Here is a 25,325-nt window from a genome sequence, read left to right as displayed (position 1 = left end):
TATGTTGGAGAGGTCTAGAGGGTGAGCAGGTGACATGGCTCTAAGGTAGAGAGAAACGGTAGGGCTTCGACTCTAGGCCCTAGAGGGAACTGTCTAGCGGAGTGTCTATAAGCAAACCGTTATCAATGGAATTTCTATACATGTAGAAACCCCAGGTCTCCCTTCTGGAAGAGGTACATTGACATCAATGGGAAAACCTGATTAAATATAAAATAGATCTAAACTCACATAAACTGAGTTTTGAAATGTGCAGAAGATGATCAGACAAGAGCTGTGTTCGAATACCCATACTAACATATGGTATACTACATACTTAATCAGTATATGCTACATACTATATACTATTAGTTCATTTTAGTATACTGTAAACGAACGGTATCCTTTCAGTTGAGCGCACTAGCGCTTCACCTGTCTACCGGAAGTTGATGCTGTTGCTATGCAACCTCTTGCTAGCTTGTTAGCATAACAAATTACTAGATAGACATTTTACGACTTCGGGTGTGTTTGTGTGCTCTGGGCGTTCGTAAATTCAGAGCGTTGTCAGATTGTCCGTTCTTAAATTCAAAGTGTTTCGCTCTCGGATCGTTCTGAGCGCACACTGGACGCTCTGGCCGAGGGTTGATCCGAGCGTTCTGACCTCACAACGGCAGTCAAGCACCCAAGCTAACTGGCTAGCTTTCTAGCTACTTCTAGACACAAATGAGAGAACACCTCACTCTGACCATTTTACTCACCCTAGCAGAGCTGGTTAGGCTGTTTTCATGTTATCCAGAGCGTTGGTGACTGTAACTGTGCTGCTGGCAACAATTTAATTATGCTTTTTTGCCGACGTTTACTGACACCGGCCATATTCAACGGGTGTTGAGCGTTCGTAAATTCATCAGTTATTCTGCGCTCTGGCACACCCAGACGAAAGTGCTCTGAAATCGGAGTAGATAGCCAGAGCGAATTAACAATGACCATTGAGAACACACAACGACTATACCACTTAGCTAAGCTAAAAATGACATATAGTTAATATACTGCCTTGCAAGTTTGATGTATTAGTAGCCAACTAACGTTAGGTAGCTGTCACGCCCTGGCCTACAGAACTCTAGCTAGTTTGGTCAGGGTGTGAATATTCTAGTATGTGTATATCTATGTTGGCCGGTGTGGTTCCCAATCAGAGGCAGCTGTCGCTCGTTGTCTCTGATTGGGAATCATACTTAGGCAGCCTTTTGGCACTGTCTAGTTGTGGGTTCTTGTTCCGTGTAAGGTTTGTTGTGTTGTACCTTTGGACTTCACGTTTCGTTTCCTTTGTTGTTTTGTCAAGTGTTTATCGTTAAATAAACATGTACGCATATCATGCTGTGCCTTGGTCCGACCCTTCTTTAAACTAACGTGACAGAAGAACCCACCAAACGAGGACCAAGCAGCGTGCCCAGGAGCAGCAGACACCCTGGCACATATCTGCTCTCGTCGGACATCGGCTGCATATTTTCCGCCATTTTCTTGAAATCTGAATTGTATTATGGGCTCTAAAAGCACGGAAATAGTGTCCACTGCTTGTATACTTCGTAATTTGGCGAATTTGGCATACTAACTATATCCATACTATGACCAATAAGCATACTACATACTCAATTTACACCACAAATAGTAGGGTTAGTGCGGTTAGTATGAGTATTCGAACACAGCTAAGGAGACCGGCCTATCCAGGTTCATCACTACTACTTCCACCAATAACTAAATGTTTAAACCTGGTCACTCAAATAGTTTTTGGACTATTTACAACCCTCTTCAGACCGGCCTTATTCATCATGTAGTGTAAAATGGAATACTGTAGCCTATGGCCATTTGGATTGATTAAGTCCAGCAGACAATTTGATCCCTTCAACTAGTTTGATAAACTATGATTGCTTTTTGCCTTTTATTCTGTTTTGGCACAGGTCCTGTCTCTCACTTTGCTTTCTCATTTCCTCTTAGTAATATGTTGACAATCATGTTATTCCAGTAACAGATTGTGGGGTTTTCATTTTATTCCACTAATAATGAATAGCAGAGCATCCCACAGTAAAGACCCTTTATTGGGTTTTGGATTGGATCACCTAACGAACCGACTTCAGTATACAGCAAACTTCAGTATGCAGCAATAAGGTATCCTGCCTTCAATCATTCAGTAGTTGCAGAATTTATTATGGCCCTATGTTATCTTAAATGTTTCAATAATGATGTGTAGGTCTGCAGTGTATTAGACAAGTTTAGTATGCTGACAGTACAGTGTGTGTGTGTGTTTGTGGGTGGGCTCCGTGTGCTGATAGTACAGTAGATCTCCACTAAGCATTAACATCCCTGTGAAGATAGAGAGAGGTCTCTCTCTATACCCTAGTGGTATGCTCAGCTGAGTATGGCTGGGATGAGGGCTGGAAGGAGGGCTGGGAGTCCAGGCTGGAAAGAGGGCTGGGAGTCAGGGCTGGGAGTCAGGGCTGGGAGTGCAGTACGCAACAGACAGATGGTCCTGCTAAGAGGTGCACCATATGTTGATGCCTTGGACAGTCTGGCTAGCTGACAACATAACACCCACCTGAAGTTTAGCCCCACTTATGCCTGGCAAATAGGAAACTTTCTTTCTGTCTCTGCTGTGCATCGTAGTAAGTACAATAGTCGATGTAAAACAAATTATATGGTAGGCTAATCTCCTAAAATGCTGAGTCTGCTCGAAACACATTCTAAACTGTGAAAACTATTTATCATTAAAAAGTAGAGTGAAAGTCATAAAGGACATGAGAGATGAATGGATTTTACTGTACTAGAGGCTACTGTACCTTTTCTGAGATGGAGTAAAAGTTTTCCTTTGTGTAACTCCAGCGTGAGGGTGTGATCATGTTGTCCCTCTGTGTGTATCAAGGTCCCAGAGTTCTGCAGGGTTTTGAACTTCAGAGAGATAGTGTCTTTGGCTGTTGGACTTGGTGTTGGGTTTGGGCTGAACCTGTAGAGCAAGCAGCTGCTGCCGTCAAAACTTGCCACGTCAGATTCTGCAAACAACACATTCACAAGTAAAGATTCTACTGAAGTAGTACAATCAAACAACACATTCACAAGTAAATATTACACAGTAGAACAATCAGACTCTGCAAACATAACATTTAAATGTTTACGTTGTAGTAGACGCTCTTATCCAGAGCGACTTACAGTGTTGGGTCCATGCATTTTCATACTGGTCCCCCTTGGGAATCAAACCCACAACCCTGGCGTTGCAAGCACCATGCTCTACCAACTGAGCTACACAGGACTACATTAAGATTCTGTGATAGTAGATAGTCGAAATGAATATCACAACCCTCATCTTCAGCAGGAAAACAAACGCATATACATTCTCTTCAGAAACCCAGTGGGAAACACTGGTTGAAATAACGTCAGCTGTAATGCTGGTTGTAATCAGGCAATTTCAACCAGATTTGACCACTGGGATACCGAAGAGAATAGAATAGATGTTATTCAAAGTGGCGGTCATTCATTGCGTTAAGTGTTTTCATTAGCAATTAGCTATGCATTATAGACCCCAGTGTGTGCTGGTTGAGTGAGGTTTAGAGCCTAAGCTAATTTCTTCTTACTTAACTGCCTCTAATGAGGCGGGGTAGCCTTGGTCCGTCACACATCAAACCACTTCAATCACTAGATAAGTCTTTTTCATGATTATGATTGAAGAGCTGTGATTAAAGACTAAAGAAGACTTTAATGTGAGAGTACTGACACCTTTTATCTTGTGCTTTTACCTTTTTGATATTGTTTGCAATGCATTGTAAGTTGAATATGCCATACATACTTCAACATATATTGTCATTTTGGGTTTACAGGCCAACTTCCCTGGCATTTACTGTACATGGTTACAAATTACATTGTTAAATGGTCATTACAGAATAATAACAATTATAGCACAGGTAGCATTCACTGTGTTAAAACAAAAACCCTTCAGAATGCTGTTCCATAGCCAAAAGCCAGATAACTAAGTATAAACAAACCGTGGACAATAATCGTTTTAAGAGTGAAACTGTCTGTTCTTACGTATAATCATTCAAAACACAATATAAAATAGCAAAACACATCCACTCTGTCCTCGCTCATCTGCATCTTAATACAACTCCTCCTGATAGTGCTGCATACAAAAAGAACACAAAACCATTCATATATTTGTGTAATATATATCATAAAGGACCACTCTACAATGGTGGACTGATTAAAAAACAAACAATCCAGGGACAGGTTGTTGGACTGAGGGAGAAACAGAGCCACAGTGTGGGACGTACTAGATATGTATGTCTGTGTGAGACATGCTCACTGTAAACAGAAATGACAACAGTGATGAAAAATAAAATAAATTGAGGTTTCGCATATTGTTTGTTGGCTCATCTAAAGAAAAGAGCATGCAGTTAATACACCTACAGTCATTACCTAGAATTGTTTAATACTGGAAATATGCAATGATGTCAACACAACCAGATTAGAGTAATCTCATTGTAATAATGCAGGGATGGGCAACTTTGATTGTGGTGAGGGCCACAATCATCATGAGGAGCCGCAGTGGCTGATGAGGGGCTGCAGTCAGAGCCGGCCCTAGCCTTTTGGGGGCCCTAAGTATTTTTTGTTTTGTTTGAGAGTTTATTTCCTGCAATTCTACACATTTTACCATTGGGTGGAGAGAAAGGTTTGCAGTTGGAAAGTATTCAGACCCCTTGACTTTTTCCACATTTTATTACGTTACAGCCTTATTCTAAAATTGATCAAATTGTTTTTTTCCCCTCATCAATCTACACACAATACCCCATAATGACAAAGCAAAACTTTTTGTATACTTTTTTGCAAATATACACTGCTCAAAAAAATAAAGGGAACACTAAAATAACACATCCTAGATCTGAATGAATGAAATAATCTTATTAAATAATTTTTTCTTTACATAGTTGAATGTGCTGACAACAAAATCACACAAAAATTATCAATGGAAATCAAATTTATCAACCCATGGAGGTCTGGATTTGGAGTCACCCTCAAAATTAAAGTGGAAAACCACACTACAGGCTGATCCAACTTTGATGTAATGTCCTTAAAACAAGTCAAAATGAGGCTCAGTAGTGTGTGTGGCCTCCACGTGCCTGTATGACCTCCCTACAACGCCTGGGCATGCTCCTGATGAGGTGGCGCATGGTCTCCTGAGGGATCTCCTCCCAGACCTGGACTAAAGCATCCGCCAACTCCTGGACAGTCTGTGGTGCAACGTGGCGTTGGTGGATGGAGCGAGACATGTGGTCTTCTGTAGCTCAGCTGGTAGAGCAGGGCGCTTGTAACGCCAAGGTAGTGGGTTCGATCCCCGGGACCACCCCTACACAAAACATGTATGCACGCATGACTGTAAGTCGCTTTGGATAAAAGCGTCTGCTAAATGGCATATTATTATGATGTCCCAGATGTGCTCAATTGGATTCAGGTCTGGGGAACGGGCAGGCCAGTCCATAGCATCAATGCCTTCCTCTTGCAGGAACAGCTGACACACTCCAGCCACATGAGGTCTAGCATTGTCTTGCATTAGGAGGAACCCAGGGCCAACCGCACCAGCATATGGTCTCACAAGGGGTCTGAGGATCTCATCTCGGTACCTAATGGCAGTCAGGCTACCTCTGGCGAGCACATGGAGGGCTGTGCGGCCCCCCAAAGAAATGCCACCCCACACCATGACTGACCCACCGCCAAACCGGTCATGCTGGAGGATGTTGCAGGCAGCAGAACGTTCTCCACGGCGTCTCCAGACTCTGTCACGTCTGTCACGTGCTCAGTGTGAACCTGCTTTCATCTGTGAAGAGCACAGGGCGCCAGTGGCGAATTTGCCAATCTTGGTGTTCTCTGGCAAATGCCAAACGTCCTGCACGGTGTTGGGCTGTAAGCACAACCCCCACCTGTGGACGTCGGGCCCTCATACCACCCTCATGGAGTCTGTTTCTGACCATTTGAGCAGACACATGCACATTTGTGGCCTGCTGGAGGTCATTTTGCAGGGCTCTGGCAGTGCTCCTCCTACTCCTTCTTGCACAAAGGCGGAGGTAGCAGTCCTGCTGCTGGGTTGTTGCCCTCCTACGGCCTCCTACACGTCTCCTGATGTACTGGCCTGTCTCCTGGTAGCGCCTCCATGCTCTGGACACTACGCTGACAGACACAGCAAACCTTCTTGCCACAGCTCGCATTGATGTGCCATCCTGGATGAGCTGCACTACCTGAGCCACTTGTGTGGGTTGTAGACTCCGTCTCATGCTACCACTAGAGTGAAAGCACCGCCAGCATTCAAAAGTGACCAAAACATCAGCCAGGAAGCATTGGTACTGAGAAGTGGTCTGTGGTCACCACCTGCAAAACCAGTCCTTTATTGGGGGTGTCTTGCTAATTGCCTAGAAGTTCCACCTGTTGTCTATTCCATTTGCACAACAGCATGTGAAATTTATTGTCAATCAGTGTTGCTTCCTAAGTGGACAGTTTGATTTCACAGAAGTGTGATTGACTTGGAGTTACATTGTGTTGTTTAAGTGTTCCCTTATTTTTTTTGAGCAGTGTATGTATATATAAAAAGTGAAATATCAGATTTACATAAGTATTCAGACCCTTTACTCAGTATTTTGGCACTGCATCGCCACTAGAGATCCTGGTTCGAATCCAGGCTCTGTCGTAGCCGGCTGCGACTGGGAGATCCATTGGGTGGTGCACAATTGGCCCAGCGTCGTCCAGGGTAGGGGAGGGAATGGCCGGCAGGGATGTAGCTCAGTTGGTAGAGCATGGCATTTGCAACGCCAGGGTTGTGGGTTCGATTCCCATGGGGGGCCAGTATGAAAAAAATAAAATAATGTAAATGTAAAATGTACATTTTGTTGAAGCACCTTTGGCAGCGATTACAGCCTAGAGTCTTCTTGGGTATGACGCTACAAGCTTGGCACACCTGTATTTGGGGAGGTTCTCCCATTCTTCTCTGCAGATCCTTTCAACCTCTGTCAGGTTGGATAGGGAGTGTCAGTGCACAGCTATTTTCAGGTCTCTCCAGAGATTGGGTTCAAGTCCGGGCTCTGGCTGGGCCACTAAAGGACTTCAGAGACTTGTCCCGAAGCCACTCCTGCGTTGCCTTGGCTGTGTGCTTAGGGTCGTTGTCCTGTTGGAAGGTGAATCTTCTCCCCAGTCCGAGGCCCTGAGCGCTCTGGAGCAGGTTTTCATCAAGGATCTCTCTGTACTTTGCTCTGTTCATCTTTCCCTCGATCCTGACTAGTCTCCCAGTCCCTGTTGCTGAAAAATATCCCCACAGCATGATGCTACCACCACCATGCTTCACCGTAGGGATGATGCCAGGTTTCTCCAGACGTGACACTTGGCATTCAGGCCAAAGAGTTCAATCTTGTTTCTCATGGTCTGAGAGTCCTTTAGGTGCCTTTTGGCAAACTCCAAGCAGGATGTCATGTGCCTTTTACTTAGGAGTGGCTTTTGTCTGGCCACTCTACTATTAAAGCCTGATTGGTGGAGTGCTGCAGAGATGGTTGTCCTACTGGAAGGTTATCCCATCTCCACAGAGGAACTGGAGCACTGTCAGTGTGACCATCGGGTTCTTGGTCACATCCCTGACCAAGGCCCTTCTCCCCCGATAGCTCAGTTTGGCCGGGCGGACAGCTCTAGGAAGAGTCTTGGTGGTTCCAAACTTCTTTCCTTTAAGAATAATGGAGGCCACTGTGTTCTTTAGGACCTTCAATGATGCATAAAGTTTTTGGTACCCTTCCCCAGATCTGTGCCTCGACACAATCCTGTCTCGGAGCTCTATGGACAATTCCTTCCACCTTATGGCTTGGTTTTTTCTCTGACATGCACTGTCAACTGTGGGACCTTATATAGACAGGTGTGTGCCTTTCCGAATCATGTCCAATCAATTGAATTTACCACAGGTGGACTCCAATCAAGTTGTAGAAACATCTCAAGGATGATCAATGGAAACAGGATGCACATGAGCTCCATTTCGAGTGTCATAGTGTACAAAAGGCTGTTAAGTATTTGTAGTTAATCATATCATTAATGTTAGTTCATCATATCAGAGCTGTTGCTCCGCCCGGCTGTTATGGACAGCAGCTCCTCTACTCCACTAGAGCAGAGAACCCTTTCCATCATTTAAGTACTGGACTAGAGTTTTTTTGTTATTAGTGGTTATACCTAGCCAGGTCCTCTATTGATGGGGTGGCTAAACACCCCTAGACATCTAGTCTCATGTCTGTTTGGGTAAGATATGTAAGTAAGAGCTAAGATAGTTAAGTATTGAGCCTTTCTTAGGAGTGAATTAACATAGTGAATTCAGAGGTGGTTGTACAAAAGGCTGTGAAGTATTTGTAGTTAATCTTATCAGTAATGTTAGTTCATTATATCAGAGCTGTAGCTCCGCCCACCGGTGAAGTGGCGCAGAGCATGCTGGGTGATCTCCAGCTCAGAGGTCAGCTCGAGAGAAGTCAAGTGAGAGAAAGTTCCAGCCATCCTTGTGTTTTCCCACCAGTTAGCTTTCATTGTGTTAGTGTAACAGTTGTTAAAGTAATTTGTGAATTTCACCAGGTTCATATATTAATATAGCATGTTGATTTGTTATTATGCATGCCTGCATCCTGGGAATAGGAGAGTGGGTACTTACATTTTGCCCTGCGTGCTCGTGCTCAAATAATTTAGATGCACTATGAGAGGTAGGCACGCTTTTTCTGTCATCTTTAGAAAAGTTAGATTCCTTCAAGCACAAAGTCATACACACAGTGTTTTGTTCATGAATAATGTTCTATATTTAGAGTTTACTCATGAGTGGATGGTATTGTTAAGATGTAATTGTAATTGTACTTTTTAGGATGATATTAACATTCTGAATTCAACATGTTAGCTAGCTAAGGTATTGTATGTGTGAACGATGGCTAGCTCCTCGACTGATTCCAGTCCTTTGTATTGTGCGTCTATGTTGTAGAAAGAGGCGACAATGGGCAGAACATATTTGTGCTCTACAAATGTTTTGTATTTTCTTTTGGATGCAAAGAGAATTCTGATTCACTAAAAACAGCCTGATCTCTGAAGTCCACGTCTATAGTCCCAATCAATCACACACAACGCAGAGATACAGCCGTGCAGTACAGTGCCGGTTACATTGGTGCCTTCTAGACCCGGATTCATCGTTGATCGACGTCAGCTCAATCACCGCGGCGCTGCTGCTCTAGAGACTCTGTTTACATCATTGAGGTACTCCTGCCACCTTGTGGCAAAAAGCAGATCTGCAGTCTATATTCTCCCTGTTCATTTCTTTTCTGAAAACGATGTATTGAGAGTGCTGTTTATGGTTAACTAATATAGAAGTGTGTTCATCAACAGAAATGTTAACATAACATTAGTGGTTTAGTGACATGGCATCTTATAATGGTGATGATGAACCCAAATTCACTGCTGGGAGGGGATATTTTTCTCATACCCTGATCAAACACCTGTAAAGCATGTAGGTGCAGTAGGTTCCCCCATGTTTTACTCCACTAAAAATACTGATGAAAGCCCTTCATCTAGTGTTAATAAAAATGCCCCTGTAGATGGTTTAGCTGAGCTGGTCACTCAGCTAGCCCAGGAAATAGGGAGCTCCATTAGGGAGGAAATGCAGAGTGGCAGGTCCAGCACTCATAAGCCACCAGTAAGTACAGAGAAGATAAGTGATCATCACTCAGAGTCAGCAGGATATGTAGACCTCAGAAAAATGAAGTTCATCATGCAATCAGATGTGCAGGAACCTCCTACATATAGAGGAGATAGTACAGACAAATGCTCCATTCTTGAATGGGAGGAGTTGATGAGAATATACTTGAGGAGGAAGAGATGTCCTGTTGGGGAACAATCGGATGAGATGATTAGTCGATTATCTGGCAAAGCAAGAGACATGGTAAAGATAAATTTACGCAATGAGACAACTGTTGATCCTAAAGAGAAGCCAGAGATTGTATTTGACATTCTGAAACAGAATTTCAGCGAATTGGCCTACTCATGCATGCCTTTAGCTGATTTTTACAATACTAAACCTGTACCCGGAGAGGCTGTTATGGAGTATTGAGTTCGATTGAACAAGGCCGTAGATGTCGCTGACGATGGTCTTAAGAGACAAGGAAAGAAGATTGACAGCTACAACTAAGATGTCGTCATGATGTTTGTAACATACTGCCCTGACCCCAAACTGGCAGCAGTATTCCAATACAAGTCTGCTGAGAAATGGACTGCGAGTGAAGTACAGGAGAGAATTTATGAACATGAATGCCGCAGAAAGGCCACCATGTGTCATTCTACCGCTGTATCCTCAAAGCAAGTAACAGTACATCCCCAGACAACTCTGTTTGAAGGCGGGGCCAATTCTGGTGCGTGCAGTGACACTTCTCTCACATCAAGCGCCAAACAAGATGGGCAGAGTGCAAGTATCGAGAGGCTCATTCACCTGCTTGAACGTACCTTAGAGAAGAGCATACCACCTGTTATGGTTTCACAGACACAGGCCAGGGCGCCATCTTTCCCCACCCAGCCCTTCAGGCGTAAGGAATGCAGTGTTTGTGGCTCAACAGATCACTCCACTGTGATGCACTGTAGACATGAGAACCTGTGCTTCTGGTGCTTTTCCCCAGATCATTGGAACTCTAATTGTCCAAAACAGGGGGAACGCTATGCCAATCCCGGCGGAGAGAGACGCCCAACACAGCAGCAGAGAAACCCACTACAGCAGCAACCGTTAAACTGACACGCCCACAGGTGAAGGGGGGAAATGTGGGGTGTTCACTGTCTACCCCCAGGAAAGAATATGATGATCTTGAGAAAACATATAAGATGTTGTGCTCTGATGCGAAAGAAGGAGAGAACATTGTTATGTTAGGTTCACAAGAGGTTGAGGCTTTTTCAGATTTGTTTTACACCTCTGTGTCTGTACATGGGAAAGTGCAGCTTAAGGGCATGCTTGACACTGGGTCTATGGCCTGTACATTGAGTGAACCTACTGAGCAGAGACTTTTGGAAGCAGGTGCCCTTCCTTCAGCAATATCAGCCTCCTAAAGAGTTAGCGTTAGTGGGTTGTGGGGGGAAGAAGGCCTCACCAAAGTGTTTCTATGACTTGGAGATGCAAATCTATGGGATTGATGTTAAAGTGCCCACCCTAGTTGTTCCTGGACAGCGTGATGATCTTATCTTGGGATCGAACGTCATTAAGCATCTATTGCATGAGATAAAGGGCACTGACGAATACTGGAAGCTAGTCAACAACATGGATGGCCAGACTCACTCACCAGAGGGTGAGCAGTTTCTGCAGATGATGACAAGTGTAACAAGATGGAAGGGACAGCAAGTTGATGGAAAGATTGGGACCGTGAAGCTCACTCAAGCTGTGACTCTTTTTCCCAAGACTGAACACTTAGTTTGGGGTAAATTTCCTAAAAATGTGGCATTGTCTCCAGGCAGCACTGTAATAGTCGAGCCTACCAGGTCAAAGATCATGCCCAGAAACATACTTGTGGGTAGAGTTATTACGCCCATGTGGGAAGATGGCTTGGTCCCTTTTAAGGTAGTAAACTGTTCAGATAAACATCTCACTCTAAGACGTAACATGAAGCTGGCCGATGTGTCTACATGCTTGGCTGTTGAGGATGCAACAATTTTTCAGGGCCTTCATGAGGTGAGGAAGACCCCAGTGGAACAGAAGCAGGATGACAATGGCTACCACAACCTGAAACAAAGACTGTCTGATCAAGGATTAGGAGACATCGACATTGATGGATGCCAAGTGAATGACCAGTGGAAGGAGAAGCTTGTGAATACCATCACAAAATATGAAGACATCTTCTCAAGACATAATCTGGACTGCGGAGAAGCCAGGGGTTATGTTCACCGTATCCATCTGGTTGATGACAGACCCTTCCGCCTACCATACAGAAGGGTTCCGCCTGCTCATTACATGAAGCTGAGGAAGGTATTAACAGATATAGAGGAAGTAGGCCTTATACGCAAGTCGGTTAGTGAGTATGCCTCCCCTTTAGTCATGGTATGGAAGAAAGACGGGAGTCTGAGGTTATGCACTGACTTCAGGTGGATGAATGCAGGAGCGGTGAAGGACGCTCATCCCCTTCCTCATCAAGCAGATTGCCTCACAGCCCTTGGTGGCAGTGCATTTTTCAGCACCATGGACTTGACCTAAGGATTTTATAACATTCCAGTTCATGAAGAGGACAAGAAGTACACAGCCTTTACCACACCGATGGGACTTTATGAGTACAATCGCATGCCACAAGGTCTGTGTAACAGCCCGGCCTCTTTCATGAGAATGATGTTAAGTATATTTGGGGACCTACATTTCTCAAATCTCCTTTGTTACCTAGATTACTTGTTGGTCTTTGCACCCACCGAGGAACTGGCTCTGCAGCGAAGTTGTGTTTAGCCGTCTAAGTGCCAACAATCTCAAACTAGCACCAAAGAAATGCCACTTCCTATGAAGAACAGTGAAATTCCTCGGACATATCATTAAAGAGGACGGTGTGTCAGTGGATGCTGAGAAGGTGGAGGCCATTGCCAAGATGAGCCAAGCTCAGCTGATGGAGGCAGACGGGTGTACTCCCTCTGCTCGGAGGCTGAAATCCTTCTTGGGTATGGTATTATATTACCAGCACTTCATTCCTGATTGTTCCTCCATAGCCAAGCCTTTGTTTGCACTCACTGGGGGTCAAAAGAGAAGAGGAAGAGATGGGAGGAAGAAGGGCAACAGTGGGATTTTCCGGAAGCTGACGCTATCGGATTGGACTGAGGAGTGTGTCATTGCATTCCAGAAGCTGAAGGATGCTCTTCTGAATTGTGTCGTGCTGGCTCACCCTGATTTTGAGAGGCTGTTCATTCTCTTCACTGATGCTTCTTTGGATGGTCTCGGGGCTGTGCTTTGTCAAGTGCCTGAAGGTGAAGATAAAGCAAGGCCCATAGCATTCGCGAGCAAGACCCTGAGTAAGTCGCAGAGAAGGTATCCAGCACACAGACTTGAATTTCTAGCACTGAAATGGAGCGTGTGTGAGAAATTCAGTCACTGGCTTAAGGGGCACGAGTTCACTGTCTGAACAGATAGTAACCCGTTAACGTACATCATGACAAAACCCAAGCTGGACGCTTGCGAACAAAGATGGGTTGCCAAGCTTGCACCGTACAACTTCGATTTGAAGCGTATCCCAGGCAGCGAGAATACAGTAGCAGATGCACTGAGGCGACCCCTTCGAAGTGACTGCCGCGCGGAGACTGATGAGGGAGTCCTACCTAGCACTTCTGTCTGAGGCTGTTGGGACGCCAAATGATGATGTCCAAGATGCCTTCCGGTGGGCTTCTTATCCCCAAGAGATAACCTCCTTGACCACTGCTGAAGTGAAAGCTATATGTCAGCTCCATATCGACTGGGAATGTTCAACGGAGATGCAAGCAATCCAGCTTGGTTCCAACATCCAACAGCTGCTTTCTCCTGGTATTGACACTTTGCCTGAACTCTCGCATGAGGAACTTCGAGGTCTCCAGCTGCAAGACTCTGTGGTTTCCAAGGTCATCCCTTTCGTCTTCAATAAAAAACGGCCCACCAGACGTGCCCGATATAATGTTTCTTCTAAAGTGTTGTTGCTGATGAAGCAGTGGGACCGCTTGATCCTAAGAGAGGGAGTTCTGTATCGTGTCATTAAGGAGAGTCACACAAACCGGAGAAAATTCCGGTATGTCTTACCAGAGGTGTTGCGACTCAAAGCAATGACCGGCATTCACGACCTTGCAGGACATCAAGGCCAGGCTACAACTCTAGCCCTGGCAAGACAGAGGTTTTTCTGGCCTGCAATGGAGAGAGACATCAAGGAGTATGTACGCTGCTGCCAGAGATGCGTTCTAGCAAAGACTCCAGAGCCAGCGGCTAGAGCCCCGTTAGAGAGCATCAAAACCTGCTCTCCCATGGAGTTGGTGTGTTTTTGGATTTTTGGACAGCGGAAGACAGTAAGAAGAACTCAGTTTACGTTCTGGTGGTGACTGACCACTTCACTAAACTTGCCCATGCATGGCCATGCAGAAACCAGACAGCCAAGCAAGTAACTCGTAAACTGTGGGATCATGTCTTCTACTAATCTCACTGCAACTCCCCTCCAAGTCTCCGACCACTACTTTGTATCCTTTCCTCTCTCCCTCTCCTCCAACACTACTCACTCTGCCCCTACACAGATGGTATTGCGCCGTCGCAACCTTCGCTCTCTCTCTCCCGCTACTCTCTCCTCTTCCATCCTATCATCTCTTCCCTCTGCTCAACCCTTCTCCCTCCAATCTCCTGATTCTGCCTCCTCAACCCTCCTCTCCTCCCTTTCTGCATCCTTTGACTCTCTATGTCCCCTATCCTCCCGGCCGGCTCGGTCCTCCCCTCCAGCTCCGTGGCTTGATGACTCATTGCGAGCTCACAGAACAGAGCTCCGGGCAGCTGAGCGGAAATTGAAGAAAACTAGACTCCCGGCAGACCTGGCATCTTTTCACTCCCTCCTCTCTACATTTTCTTCATCTGTTTCTGCTGATAAGGCCACTTTCTACCACTCTAAATTCCAAGCATCCGCCTCTAACCCTAGGAAGCTCTTTGCCACATTCTCCTCCCTGCTGAATCCCCCCCCCCCCCTCCTCCTCCCTCTCTGTGGATGACTTCGTCAACAATTTTGAAAAGAAGGTTGACGACATCCGATCCTCGTTTGTTAAGTCAAATGACACTGCTGGTCCTGCTCACACTGCCCTACCCTATGCTTTGACTTCTTTCTCCCCTCTCTCTCCAGATAAATTCTTGCGACTTGTGACGGCAGGCCGCCCAACAACCTGCCCGCTTGACCCTATCCCCTCCTCTCTTCTCCAGACCATCTCCGGTGACCTTCTCCCTTACCTCACCTTGCTGATCAACTCATCCTTGACCGCTGGCTATGTCCCTTCCGTCTTCAAGAGAGCGAGAGTTGCACCCCTTCTCAAAAAACCAACACTCGATCCTTCTGATGTCAACAACTACAGACCAGTATGCCTTCTTTTCTCTCCAAAACTATTGAGCGTGCCGTCTTTAGCCAACTCTTGCTATCTCTCTCAGAATGACCTTCTTGATCAAAACCAGTCAGGTTTCAAGACTGGTCATTCAACTGAGACTGCTCTTCTCTGTGTCACAGAGGCTCTCCGCACTGCTAAAGCTAACTCTCTCTCCTCTGCTCTTGTCCTTCTAGACCTGTCTGCTGCCTTTGATACTGTGAACCATCAGATCCTTCTCTCCACCCTCTCCGAGCTGGGCATCTCCGGCGCGGCTCACTCTTGGATTGCTTCCTACCTGACCGGTCGCTCCTACCAAGTGGCGTGGCGAGAAGCTGTCTCCGCACCACGTGCTCTCACCACTGGTGTCCCCCAGGGCTCAGTTCTAGGCCCTCTCCTATTCTCGCTATACACCAAGTCACTTGGCTCTGTCATATCCTCACATGGCCTATCCTATCATTGCTACGCTGATGACACACAACTAATCTTCTCCTTTCCCCCTTCTGATAACCAGGTGGCGAATCGCATCTCTGCATGTCTGGCAGACATATCAGTATGGATGACGGATCACCACCTCAAGCTGAATCTCGGCAAGACGGAGCTGCTCTTCCTCCCGGGGAAGGACTGCCCATTCCATGATCTCGCCATCACGGTTGACAACTCCGTTGTGTCCTCCTCCCAGAGTGCGAAGAGCCTTGGCATGACCCTGGACAACACCCTGTCGTTCTCCGCTAACATCAAGGCGGTGACCCGATCCTGTAGGTTCATGCTCTACAACATTCGGAGAGTACGACCCTGCCTTACACAGGAAGCGGCACAGGTCCTAATCCAGGCACTTGTCATCTCCCGTCTGGATTACTGCAACTCGCTGTTGGCTGGGCTCCCTGCCTGTGCCATTAAACCCCTACAACTCATCCAGAATGCCGCAGCCCGTCTGGTGTTCAACCTTCCCAAGTTCTCTCACGTCACCCCGCTCCTCCGCACACTCCACTGGCTTCCAGTTGAAGCTCGCATCTGCTACAAGACCATGGTGCTTGCCTACGGAGCTGTGAGGGGAACGGCACCTCCGTACCTTCAGGCTCTGATCAGTCCCTACACCCAAACGAGGTCACTGCGTTCATCCACCTCTGGCCTGCTGGTTCCCCTACCTCTGCGGAAGCATAGTTCCCGCTCAGCCCAGTCAAAACTGTTCGGTGCTCTGGCACCCCAATGGTGGAACAAGCTCCCTCACGACACCAGGACAGCGGAGTCACTCACCACCTTCCGGAGACATTTGAAACCCCACCTCTTTAAGGAATACTTGGGATAGGATAAAGTAATCATTCTACCCCCCCCCCCCCCCCTTTACTCCAACCCCCCCCCCCAAAACAAAAAACAAAAAAATTGTAAAGTGGTTATCCCACTGGCTATAAGGTGAATGCACCTATTTGTAAGTCGCTCTGGATAAGAGCGTCTGCTAAATGACGTAAATGTAAAATGTTCTGTGTCTACGGATTTGCTGCAAGGATCCATTCTGATCATGGCGCGAATTTCGAGAGTGAGTTAATAGCAGAACTTCTTAAGCTATCTGGTGTCCAAAAGTCAAGAACCACAGCATATCAACCTATGGGGAATGTAGAGACTGAACGCTTCAACAGGACTTTAGGCAGCATGCTCAGGAGTCTACCCCTGAAAACCAAGGAATATTGGCCTGAACAAATCCAGTCATTGACATTCGCCTATAATGCCTCTGTTCACGAGACCACGGGCTATGCTCCATTCTTTCTCATGTTTGGTAGGGTCCCTCGACTACCAGTGGATGTGATGTTCCACAATGTCTTGGACGACTCCAGTGTTGTGGATTGCAACAAGTATGTCGAGACGCTGATCACTGGGCTGAAGGAAGCTATGAGTGTAGCCCAAAGGCACACTGACAAGCAACAGAGACGACAAGGTCAGGAGTACGACAAGCGGGTTAAAGGCATCAGTTTGTCCATGGGGGATCGTGTCCTCAGCGCCAACAAGGGTGAAAGGGGCCGTCGCAAGTTGGCTGACAAGTGGAATCCCGAGATTTTCACAGTGACTTCAGTCAATCCACAAACTCACACATACAGAATCCAAGGCCGCGATGGCAGAGAGAAGGTGGTTCACAGAAATCTACTGCTGCAGGTGAACTTCCTGCCATTTGAAATTGATGATTCAGAGTACTTCAATGACAGTGATGCTGCAGGACCTTCAATCAATATAGATGCAGGAGAGGCCACGCATTCCAGTGATGGACTGGACAGGGAAGACATGGAGGTCTCTGGGGAGGAAAGTGCATCTTGGATGGCGGAGTATTCAAGCGATTACTCCGAGCTGTGGACATCGGATGCAAAGACAGAATCAGAAGAACCTCGCCTGCCTGAGGAAAATGACCTGGGAAGCACTTCTGAGATCCTGGAGCTGATTCCTTCAAACCCTCCTCTGATCAATGATCTAAGGCCAGAACCACTGTTAGTCACCATGGCCCCTAGCCCAGTGGTGGGTCGCACAAGGGCGGGGAGGGTAGTTAAACCTGTCAAGAGACTAATTGAGTCAATCCCCCAGAAGGTGCATGTTGAACATAGTACAGAGATATAATACAGAATGACAGTTTCTTTTACGGCTAAGAAGGTAGATATAGTGTAAGAGGCATTATGCATCTAGGGGCAGTTGAAGGTCTGACCAACTTTCACTTGCCCTGAACCCTATTGGTAGCTTTAAGCTGAATTCAGAATTATGCCTTGAGCTTGGTAGATTATTTTGTTTCGTTTTACAAGGTTGGTGAAATTCAGGAGGGGTGAATGTAACAGTTGTTAAAGTACTTTGTGAATTTCACCAGGTTCATATATTAATATAGCATGTTGATTTGTTATTATGCATGCCTGCATCCTGGGAATAGGAGAGTGGGTACTTACGTTTTGCCCTGCGTGCTCGTGCTCAAATAATTTTGATGCACTATGAGAGGTAGGCACGCTTTTTCTGTCCTCTTTAGAGAAGTTAGATCCCTTCAAGCACAAAGTCATACACACAGTGTTTTGTTCATGAATAATGTTGTATATTTAGAGTTTACTCATGAGTGGATGGTATTGTTAAGATGTAATTGTAATTGTACTTTTTAGGATGATATTAACATTCTGAATTCAACATGTGGTTACTAGCTAGCTAAGGTATTGTATGTGTGAACGATGGCTAGCTCCTCGACTGATTCCAGTCCTTTGTATTGTGTGTCTATGTTGTAGAAAGAGGCGACAATGGGCAGAACATATTTGTGCTCTACAAATGTTTTGTATTTTCTTTTGGATGCAGGTATGTGGTTTTATCTATGTAAAATGTATGTTATGTGTTGATACCGGCCGCGACCGGGAGACTCATGGGCGGCGCACAATTGGCCCAGCGTCGTCCAGGGTAGGGGAGGGAATGGCCGGCAGGGATGTAGCTCAGTTGATAGAGCATGGTGTTTGCAACGCCAGGGTTGTGGGTTCGATTCCCACGGGGGGCCAGTATAAAAAAAAAATGTATTCACTAACTGTAAGTCGCTCTGGATAAGAGCGTCTGCTAAATGACTTAAATGTAAATGTAAATGATACATTATAAGGAGAGGTTGTACTCATTTTTGTATTCTAAAAATAATTTTGATGCACTATGAGAGAAAGAGGCGACAATGGGCAGAACATATTTGTGCTCTACAAATGTTTTGTATTTTCTTTTGGATGCAGAGAGAATTCTGATTCACTAAAACAGCCTGATCGCCGAAGTCCACGTCTATAGTCCCAATCAATCACACACAACGCAGAGATACAGCCGTGCAGTACAGTGCCGGTTACATTAGCCAAGGCCAGTGTACGTCCTTGTTGATATGTAAGTATATATTTCATACCTTTCAGGTGTTTATGTCTGAAGATGCACTGCGATGATAATGTTATATTTATGGTTATGCTAATTAGTAGTTGCAGCGATACGCCATCCCATCTGGTTTGCGCTTAGTGGGACTATCATTTGTTTTTCAACAGAACAATGACTCAAAACACACCTCCAGGCGGTGTAAGGGCTATTTGACCAAGAAGGAGAGTGATGGAGTGCTGCATCAGATGACCTGGCCTCCACAATCACCCGACCTCAATCCAATTGAGATGGTTTGGGATGAGTTGGACCTTAGAGTGAAGGAAAAGCTGCCAACAAGTGCTCAGCATATGTGGGAACAACAAGACTGTTGGAAAAGCGTTCCAGGTGAAGCTGTTTGAGAGAATGCCAAAAGTGTGCAAAGCTGTCATCAAGGCAAAGGGTGGCTACTTTGAAGAATCTCAAATATAAAATATGGGTTACTACATGATTCCATATGTTTTATTTCATAGTTTTGATGTCTTCACTATTATTCTACAATAAAGAAAATAGTACAAATTAAGAAAAACCTTTGAATGAGTAGGTGCCCAAACTTTTGACTGGTACTGTATATAGGGGGGAAATTGATCTCCCGGCCTACAGGGAGTTTCCATCCCTGTAAAAAGGTAATGATGTCCTCTCCAACTCCCCTGGTTGTACTTACTGTAAGGACATCCATAGGCTTCCAGTCTCAGGCCTATCCTCCCATTGGGGTTCCAGTCTTGAGGAAGTAACCGCAGGAACCTGGCGAAGACTGGCTGCTGCAGTTTAAACTGCACCACACTGTCTGCATTGCTGTTCCCTGTGAACGCCTGGAACACACAGAGGGGACAGTATCATTAACTGCCTGATTTACACATTATACTCATCTTCTTTGGATGCTACACGTCAGTGGAGGCTGCTGAGGGGAGAACGGCTCATAAAAAGGCCTGGAAAGGAGCAAATGGAATGGCATCAAACACAATGGAAACCATTTGTATGATGTATTTGATGCATTTGATACCATTCCACCTATTCCGGTCCAGCCATTACCACGAGCCCGTCCTCCCCAATTAAGGTGCCACCAACCTCCTGTGCTACACATCTATTAGCTTACAAAACCATATATCCTGGACCTATTGTGTAGATTATAGAGGTACGTTTGGGAAACCCACTGTTCAATTTGTTTCTGTGTAGTACATAGGCAAAACTGGCCAATATTAAGAACAGGTTACCCCAATAATTTTTACAAAATCAATCAAAGTCATTCGGACGCACAGCGCCTCCTCTGCTTACTGTCTATTCGCGCCACACATTTCAGTGTGCTGCTCAGCAGCCTCAGCCAAGCCGGTACTTGCCTTGCAGTCCATCCGGTCGCATTCACATACATCTCTGGAATGGTATGTACCCTCTGGTGTGGTGCCCCTCCCTCTCCGCTCCTTGAAAAAATATATTTTGCAAACATGCCATCTACCTCTTGACTCCAGAGAGCAACAAGCATGTCGCAAACACAAAGTTCCGTTAAGGTAGATAATCGATGTGTGATTTGTTGTTGTAAAAAAAAATATGTACGTTTGTCTTAGTGACCAATGACCATGCATTGCATTAACATTAAGCTGGCCCAACGAAACAAGCTAGTTAAAGTTGATTATTTCGCCAAGATTAGGATATTTTGCAGAATTTCTCAGTAGCTAGGTTTCCATCTAATTGGTGACAGATTTTAATGCAAATATTCTAGAATCTGCATAAAGAAAATATGTGCATTTTCCCAACAGTGGTGTTTCCACCAAACAGACTTGTTGAGGATAAAATATAAGTGCGTGATGAAGTAATGCACACAAAATTTACTTTTTCACTTACATTTTCATGTAGCAAATACAAATCTAAAGTTCAATGTGTTTCCATCGCATTTTCAACTCTACCAATAGTTTTGCCACAAAAACTGTTGCGTTGAATAGCAAATGTGCCTAATCTGGTTTTGGCACCTGAGATCTAGCCAACATCTCGCAGATACAGTGTGGGTAGGCTGTGTGGGTTGGCTAGTGTACATGATGAGATTTTTATGGATAAGAGCAAGAACCTTTTTATTTGTCAAATGGCAGTCAAGCATCAATCATCTTTTCACCAGAATAAGACCCTTAGTATTTATTGGAAAGCAGTATCAAGCTCATCACCGTGCACATTCACCACCCTGTGAAGTTCATCATAACTTATTTCATCTGTAGCCTAATAAACTGCATGGTTTCACGAGTTGTAGTGGGAGGACCACACACTATATCATCACGTGACTCCAAGTTTACTTTGATATGATGGTTGTTATATCAATATTTGCGCAGAAAGACGTTTCCACTGCCATTTCCTGCATAATTAATTTTACAGTCACAAAAAGATCCTACCATGTTGAACAAACAAATGATCTGTCGGCATTTATAAAATTACACAGAAACGTCCTGTTTCCATCACAGCTGTCATGATTTTATTTTATACGATATGACTTTACGTGCATAAAAACTGCTAATGGAAACGTGGTTAATTCTGTGCATATGCACGCTCTTCATATAATGGTGCAATGTGTGCATCATCGAAAAAAACACAGTTGCTAGCATTGCAATTATTGAACTTTAACTCACCATTGTAAAATAAAAATAATAAAAAATAGTTGGTCTATTAGTGACATTGCATTGCATTAAGCTGGCCCAACGAAACAAGCTAGTTGAATAGATTATTTCACCTAAATAACTAGGATATTTTGCAGAATCTCTCATCAGCTATATGCACCAGTGTATATGCACACTCTTCATTAATTGGTGTGTATCAGTGAAAAAGCAGAGTAGCTTGCAACTCACCCATTGTAAAAAAAAAAAAAAGTTTTGTCGTGGTGGTGTGATGTAATCCATGCATTCATTGAATGTACATCATATTTAACTGGCTGGCTCAACGAACAAGCTAGATCTAGTTACTAGCTACGTCATCTCACCTACCAGCCAGCTTGCTCTCTGTCTAGATGTTTGGTTTCAGAGCGCATCAGAACGGGACTTGAATGGCAGTCTATGACAGGAGCAGCAAAAACAGACACCGGTTTTAATTGGCTGATCTCTCAGTCCATCACCAGGCATCTAGCACCTTCACCTCTTTAGGCAAAACAAGGAAGTGAGTTCGGGAGAAAAAAAAAATGTTTGTTGCACATATACGTTTTATATGCCTGAATTCAGAATCAATTGGGCTCTCCAAAAATGTTACGGTCGCTGTGCTAGAAATGTTTTTCAAAGTCCCATCTAATACAGCTGTAGCAGGCTTTCTCCCTCTCCCGCCTCCATTTTAAAGGTAGACTCAGCCAAATTACGTTACCACAAGCAGCACTGGAGATATTGAGATGAACGAGATGCAACACTTCGCTACACACAGTATTTGCGCATGTGCATGGGTTCGCTTCACGCTGTGTGGAGAAGTTGAGCCTCGCGCTTCAACGCTCTTTTTGCTACGGAAATTGACCCACTATGCTGTTTACTTTCTGCTTCTACGTCATATCGCTGAGTTTACCTTTAACCACACACCTTTCAAGTCTCACTTTGAGGAACAGCGTTAACAGGCTCTATGTGCCAGCAATTCGAGCCTGGGGACGAGGTTACTAGCTACGTGCATAATCATCCATGCTTCCCACATTTTCATTCTCATTTTATTCACAGTGTGAGTGAGAAGTGAGTCTCAGCCTAGTCTGTCTCCATATGCCACCGCCAGGTAAAAGAAAGGGTCCAGATAACCGCCTTTTATTTGGGCATCATCTGTAACTTCTGTCCCACTGAGCTGGATCTTCTGTCCCGCTGAGCTATGCACACTGCACAGCTCAGGCTGAGTGGAAGACAGAAGTTCGGAGGGGGGATGGAAACTGTCATTCTTTACAGCAGGCCAGGTATAGCACTTATTGTGTCATTTAAAATCTTGAAAGAATCATTTATGTGTCCTTGTCGGCTGTTATAGGGTGCGAGAGAGGCAAGAGACTGTGAGGAGAGTGAAGTCAGTGCAGGCAGGGGCAGCAGCAGTGTTGATCTTCCTTTGGAAACCAGTCATGTACAGATACATAACATTAAAACTGTGCGCTCTCTGCCTTCAGCGATCATCACATATTCGTATCTACTTTTTTACCCAGGTTAAAATAGATTAAATGGAACTAGGCCCTACATTTACAATTTGCATAGCTTGAATGAATCATGTAGTCCTGGACAAATGTGATTTTTGATAGAGCAATGTCCTTTAAAGTACACTTCATAGGTTATCCAGTAACACAGGACATTGGTCTCTGTCTGGCTCACCATATGTCCTTGTCTGCTGTGATTGGGTGCGAGAGAGGCAAGCAACCGTAAGAAGAGGTCAGTGCAGGCAGGGGCAGCGGCAGGGTTGGTGTAGAGGTGAGTGAGAGGAGAGTTATTCTCAAAAAGTTAAAATAAAAAGTAGTCTCACAAAACTAGAGTCCCTTTCATGATGTATATTGTACTGATGTATGAAGGTGGCAAAATGGCTGCATGTGATGATCAGCCTTTCTACAACACCAATCGCATGTCTAAAAATCAAATTTATTTTAACGTGCATCATTAATATACAACTCAGTCTTCATCTTCTGTGTCTTCTTAATATTTGCTGTGAAATACCTTCATTAATGATGGTGAAAACTTACCCCTCCATTTACCCATCCATTTACCCTCCATTTACCCCTCAGAATGCCCCTCCATTTACTCCTCCATTTACGCCTCAAAATACCCTACCATTTACCCCTCAAAATGCCCCTCCATTTACCCCTCAAAGTCCCTTCATTTACCCCTCAAAATGCCCCTCCTTTTACCCCTCGAAATGCCCCCCATATACCCCTCAAAATGCCCCTCCATTTACCCCTCAAAATGCCCCTCCATATACCCCTCCATAAACCCCTCAAAATGCCCCTCCATATACCCCTCAAAAATGTCCCTCCATATACCCCTCCATATACCCCTCAAAATGCTCTCCATCTACCCCTCAAAATGCCCCTCCATATACCCCTCAAATGCCCTTCCATATACCCCTCAAAATGCCCTTCCATATACCCCTCAAAATGTCCCTCCATATACCCCTCCATATACCCCTCAAAATGATCTCCATCTACCCCTCAAAATGCCCATCCATATACCCCTCAAAATGCCCCTCCATATACCCCTCAAATGCCCCTCCATATCCCCTCAAAATGCCCTTCCATATACCCCTCAAAATGCCCCTCCATTTACTCCTCAAAAAACCCCTCCATATACCCCTCCATATACCCCTCAAAAAGCCCATCCATAAACCCCTCAAAATGCCCCTCCATTTACCCCTCCATTTACCCCTCCATATACCTCTCAAAATGCCCCTCCATATACCCCTCAAAATGCACCTCCATATACCCCTCAAAATGACCCTCAATGTACACCTCAATATACACCTCAAAATGCCCCGCCATATACCCCTCAAAATGCCCCTCCATTTACCCCTCAAAATGCCCCTCCATATACCCCTCTATAAACCCCTCAAAATGCCCCTCCATATACCCTTAAAACATTTCCCTTCATATACCCCTCAAAATGCCCCTCCATATACCCCTCTATAAACCCCTCAAAATGCCCCTCCATATACCCCTAAAAAATTTCCCTTCATATACCCCTCAAAATGCCCCGCCATATACCCCTCAAAATGCCCCTCCATATACCCCTCAAAATGCGCTTCTATATACCCCTCAAAATGCCCCTCCATATACCCCTCAAAATGCGCTTCTATATACCCCTCCATATACCCCTCAAAATGTCCCTCCATATACCCCTCCATATACCCCTCAAAATGCTCTCCATCTACCCCTCAAAATGCCCCTCCATATACCCCTCTAATGCCCCTCCATATACCCTCAAAATGCCCCTCCATTTACTCCTCAAAAAACCCCTCCATATACCCCTCAAAAAGCCCATCCATAAACCCCTCAAAATGCCCCTCCATTTACCCCTCTACAGCGAGGAGAACAAGTATTTGATACACTGCCAATTGTGCAGGTTTTCCTACTTACAAAGCATGTAGAGGTCTGTAATTTTTATCATAGGTACACTTCAACTGTGAAAGACGGAATCTAAAACAAAAATCCAGAAAATCACATTGTATGATTTTTAAGTAATTAATTTGCATTTTATTGCATGTCATAAGTATTTGATCACCTACCAACCAGTAAGAATTCCGGCTCTCACAGACCTGTTAGTTTTTCTTTAAGAAGCCCTCCTGTTCTCCACTCATTACCTGTATTAACTGCACCTGTTTGAACTCGTTACCTGTATAAAAGACACCTGTCCACACACTCAATCAAACAGACTCCAACCTCTCCACAATGGCCAAGACCAGAGAGC

At 45.0% G+C, this 25,325-nt stretch overlaps 1 protein-coding gene across 1 annotated transcript in view; it reads right to left on the bottom strand.

Annotated features, from left to right (window-relative positions):
* Positions 1-25,325, bottom strand: part of LOC311135819 (contactin-associated protein-like 4) — a gene marked incomplete at both ends in the record, with an annotated part of 230,799 nt that overhangs the window by 126,156 nt on the left and 79,318 nt on the right. The window contains 2 exons of the mRNA XM_084169857.1: positions 2,805-3,014; positions 19,622-19,769. Of these exons, the coding sequence (XP_084025983.1) occupies positions 2,805-3,014; positions 19,622-19,769 (358 nt within the window). The remainder of the gene's footprint in view (positions 1-2,804; positions 3,015-19,621; positions 19,770-25,325) is intronic.

This window comes from Coregonus lavaretus (assembly GCF_964263955.1).
Source record: "Coregonus lavaretus genome assembly, chromosome: 10".
In the NCBI taxonomy this organism is placed as follows: domain Eukaryota; kingdom Metazoa; phylum Chordata; class Actinopteri; order Salmoniformes; family Salmonidae; genus Coregonus; species Coregonus lavaretus.
The sequence above is the reverse complement of the archived record's forward strand: the minus strand, read 5'-3'. Positions and strand labels throughout refer to the sequence as shown.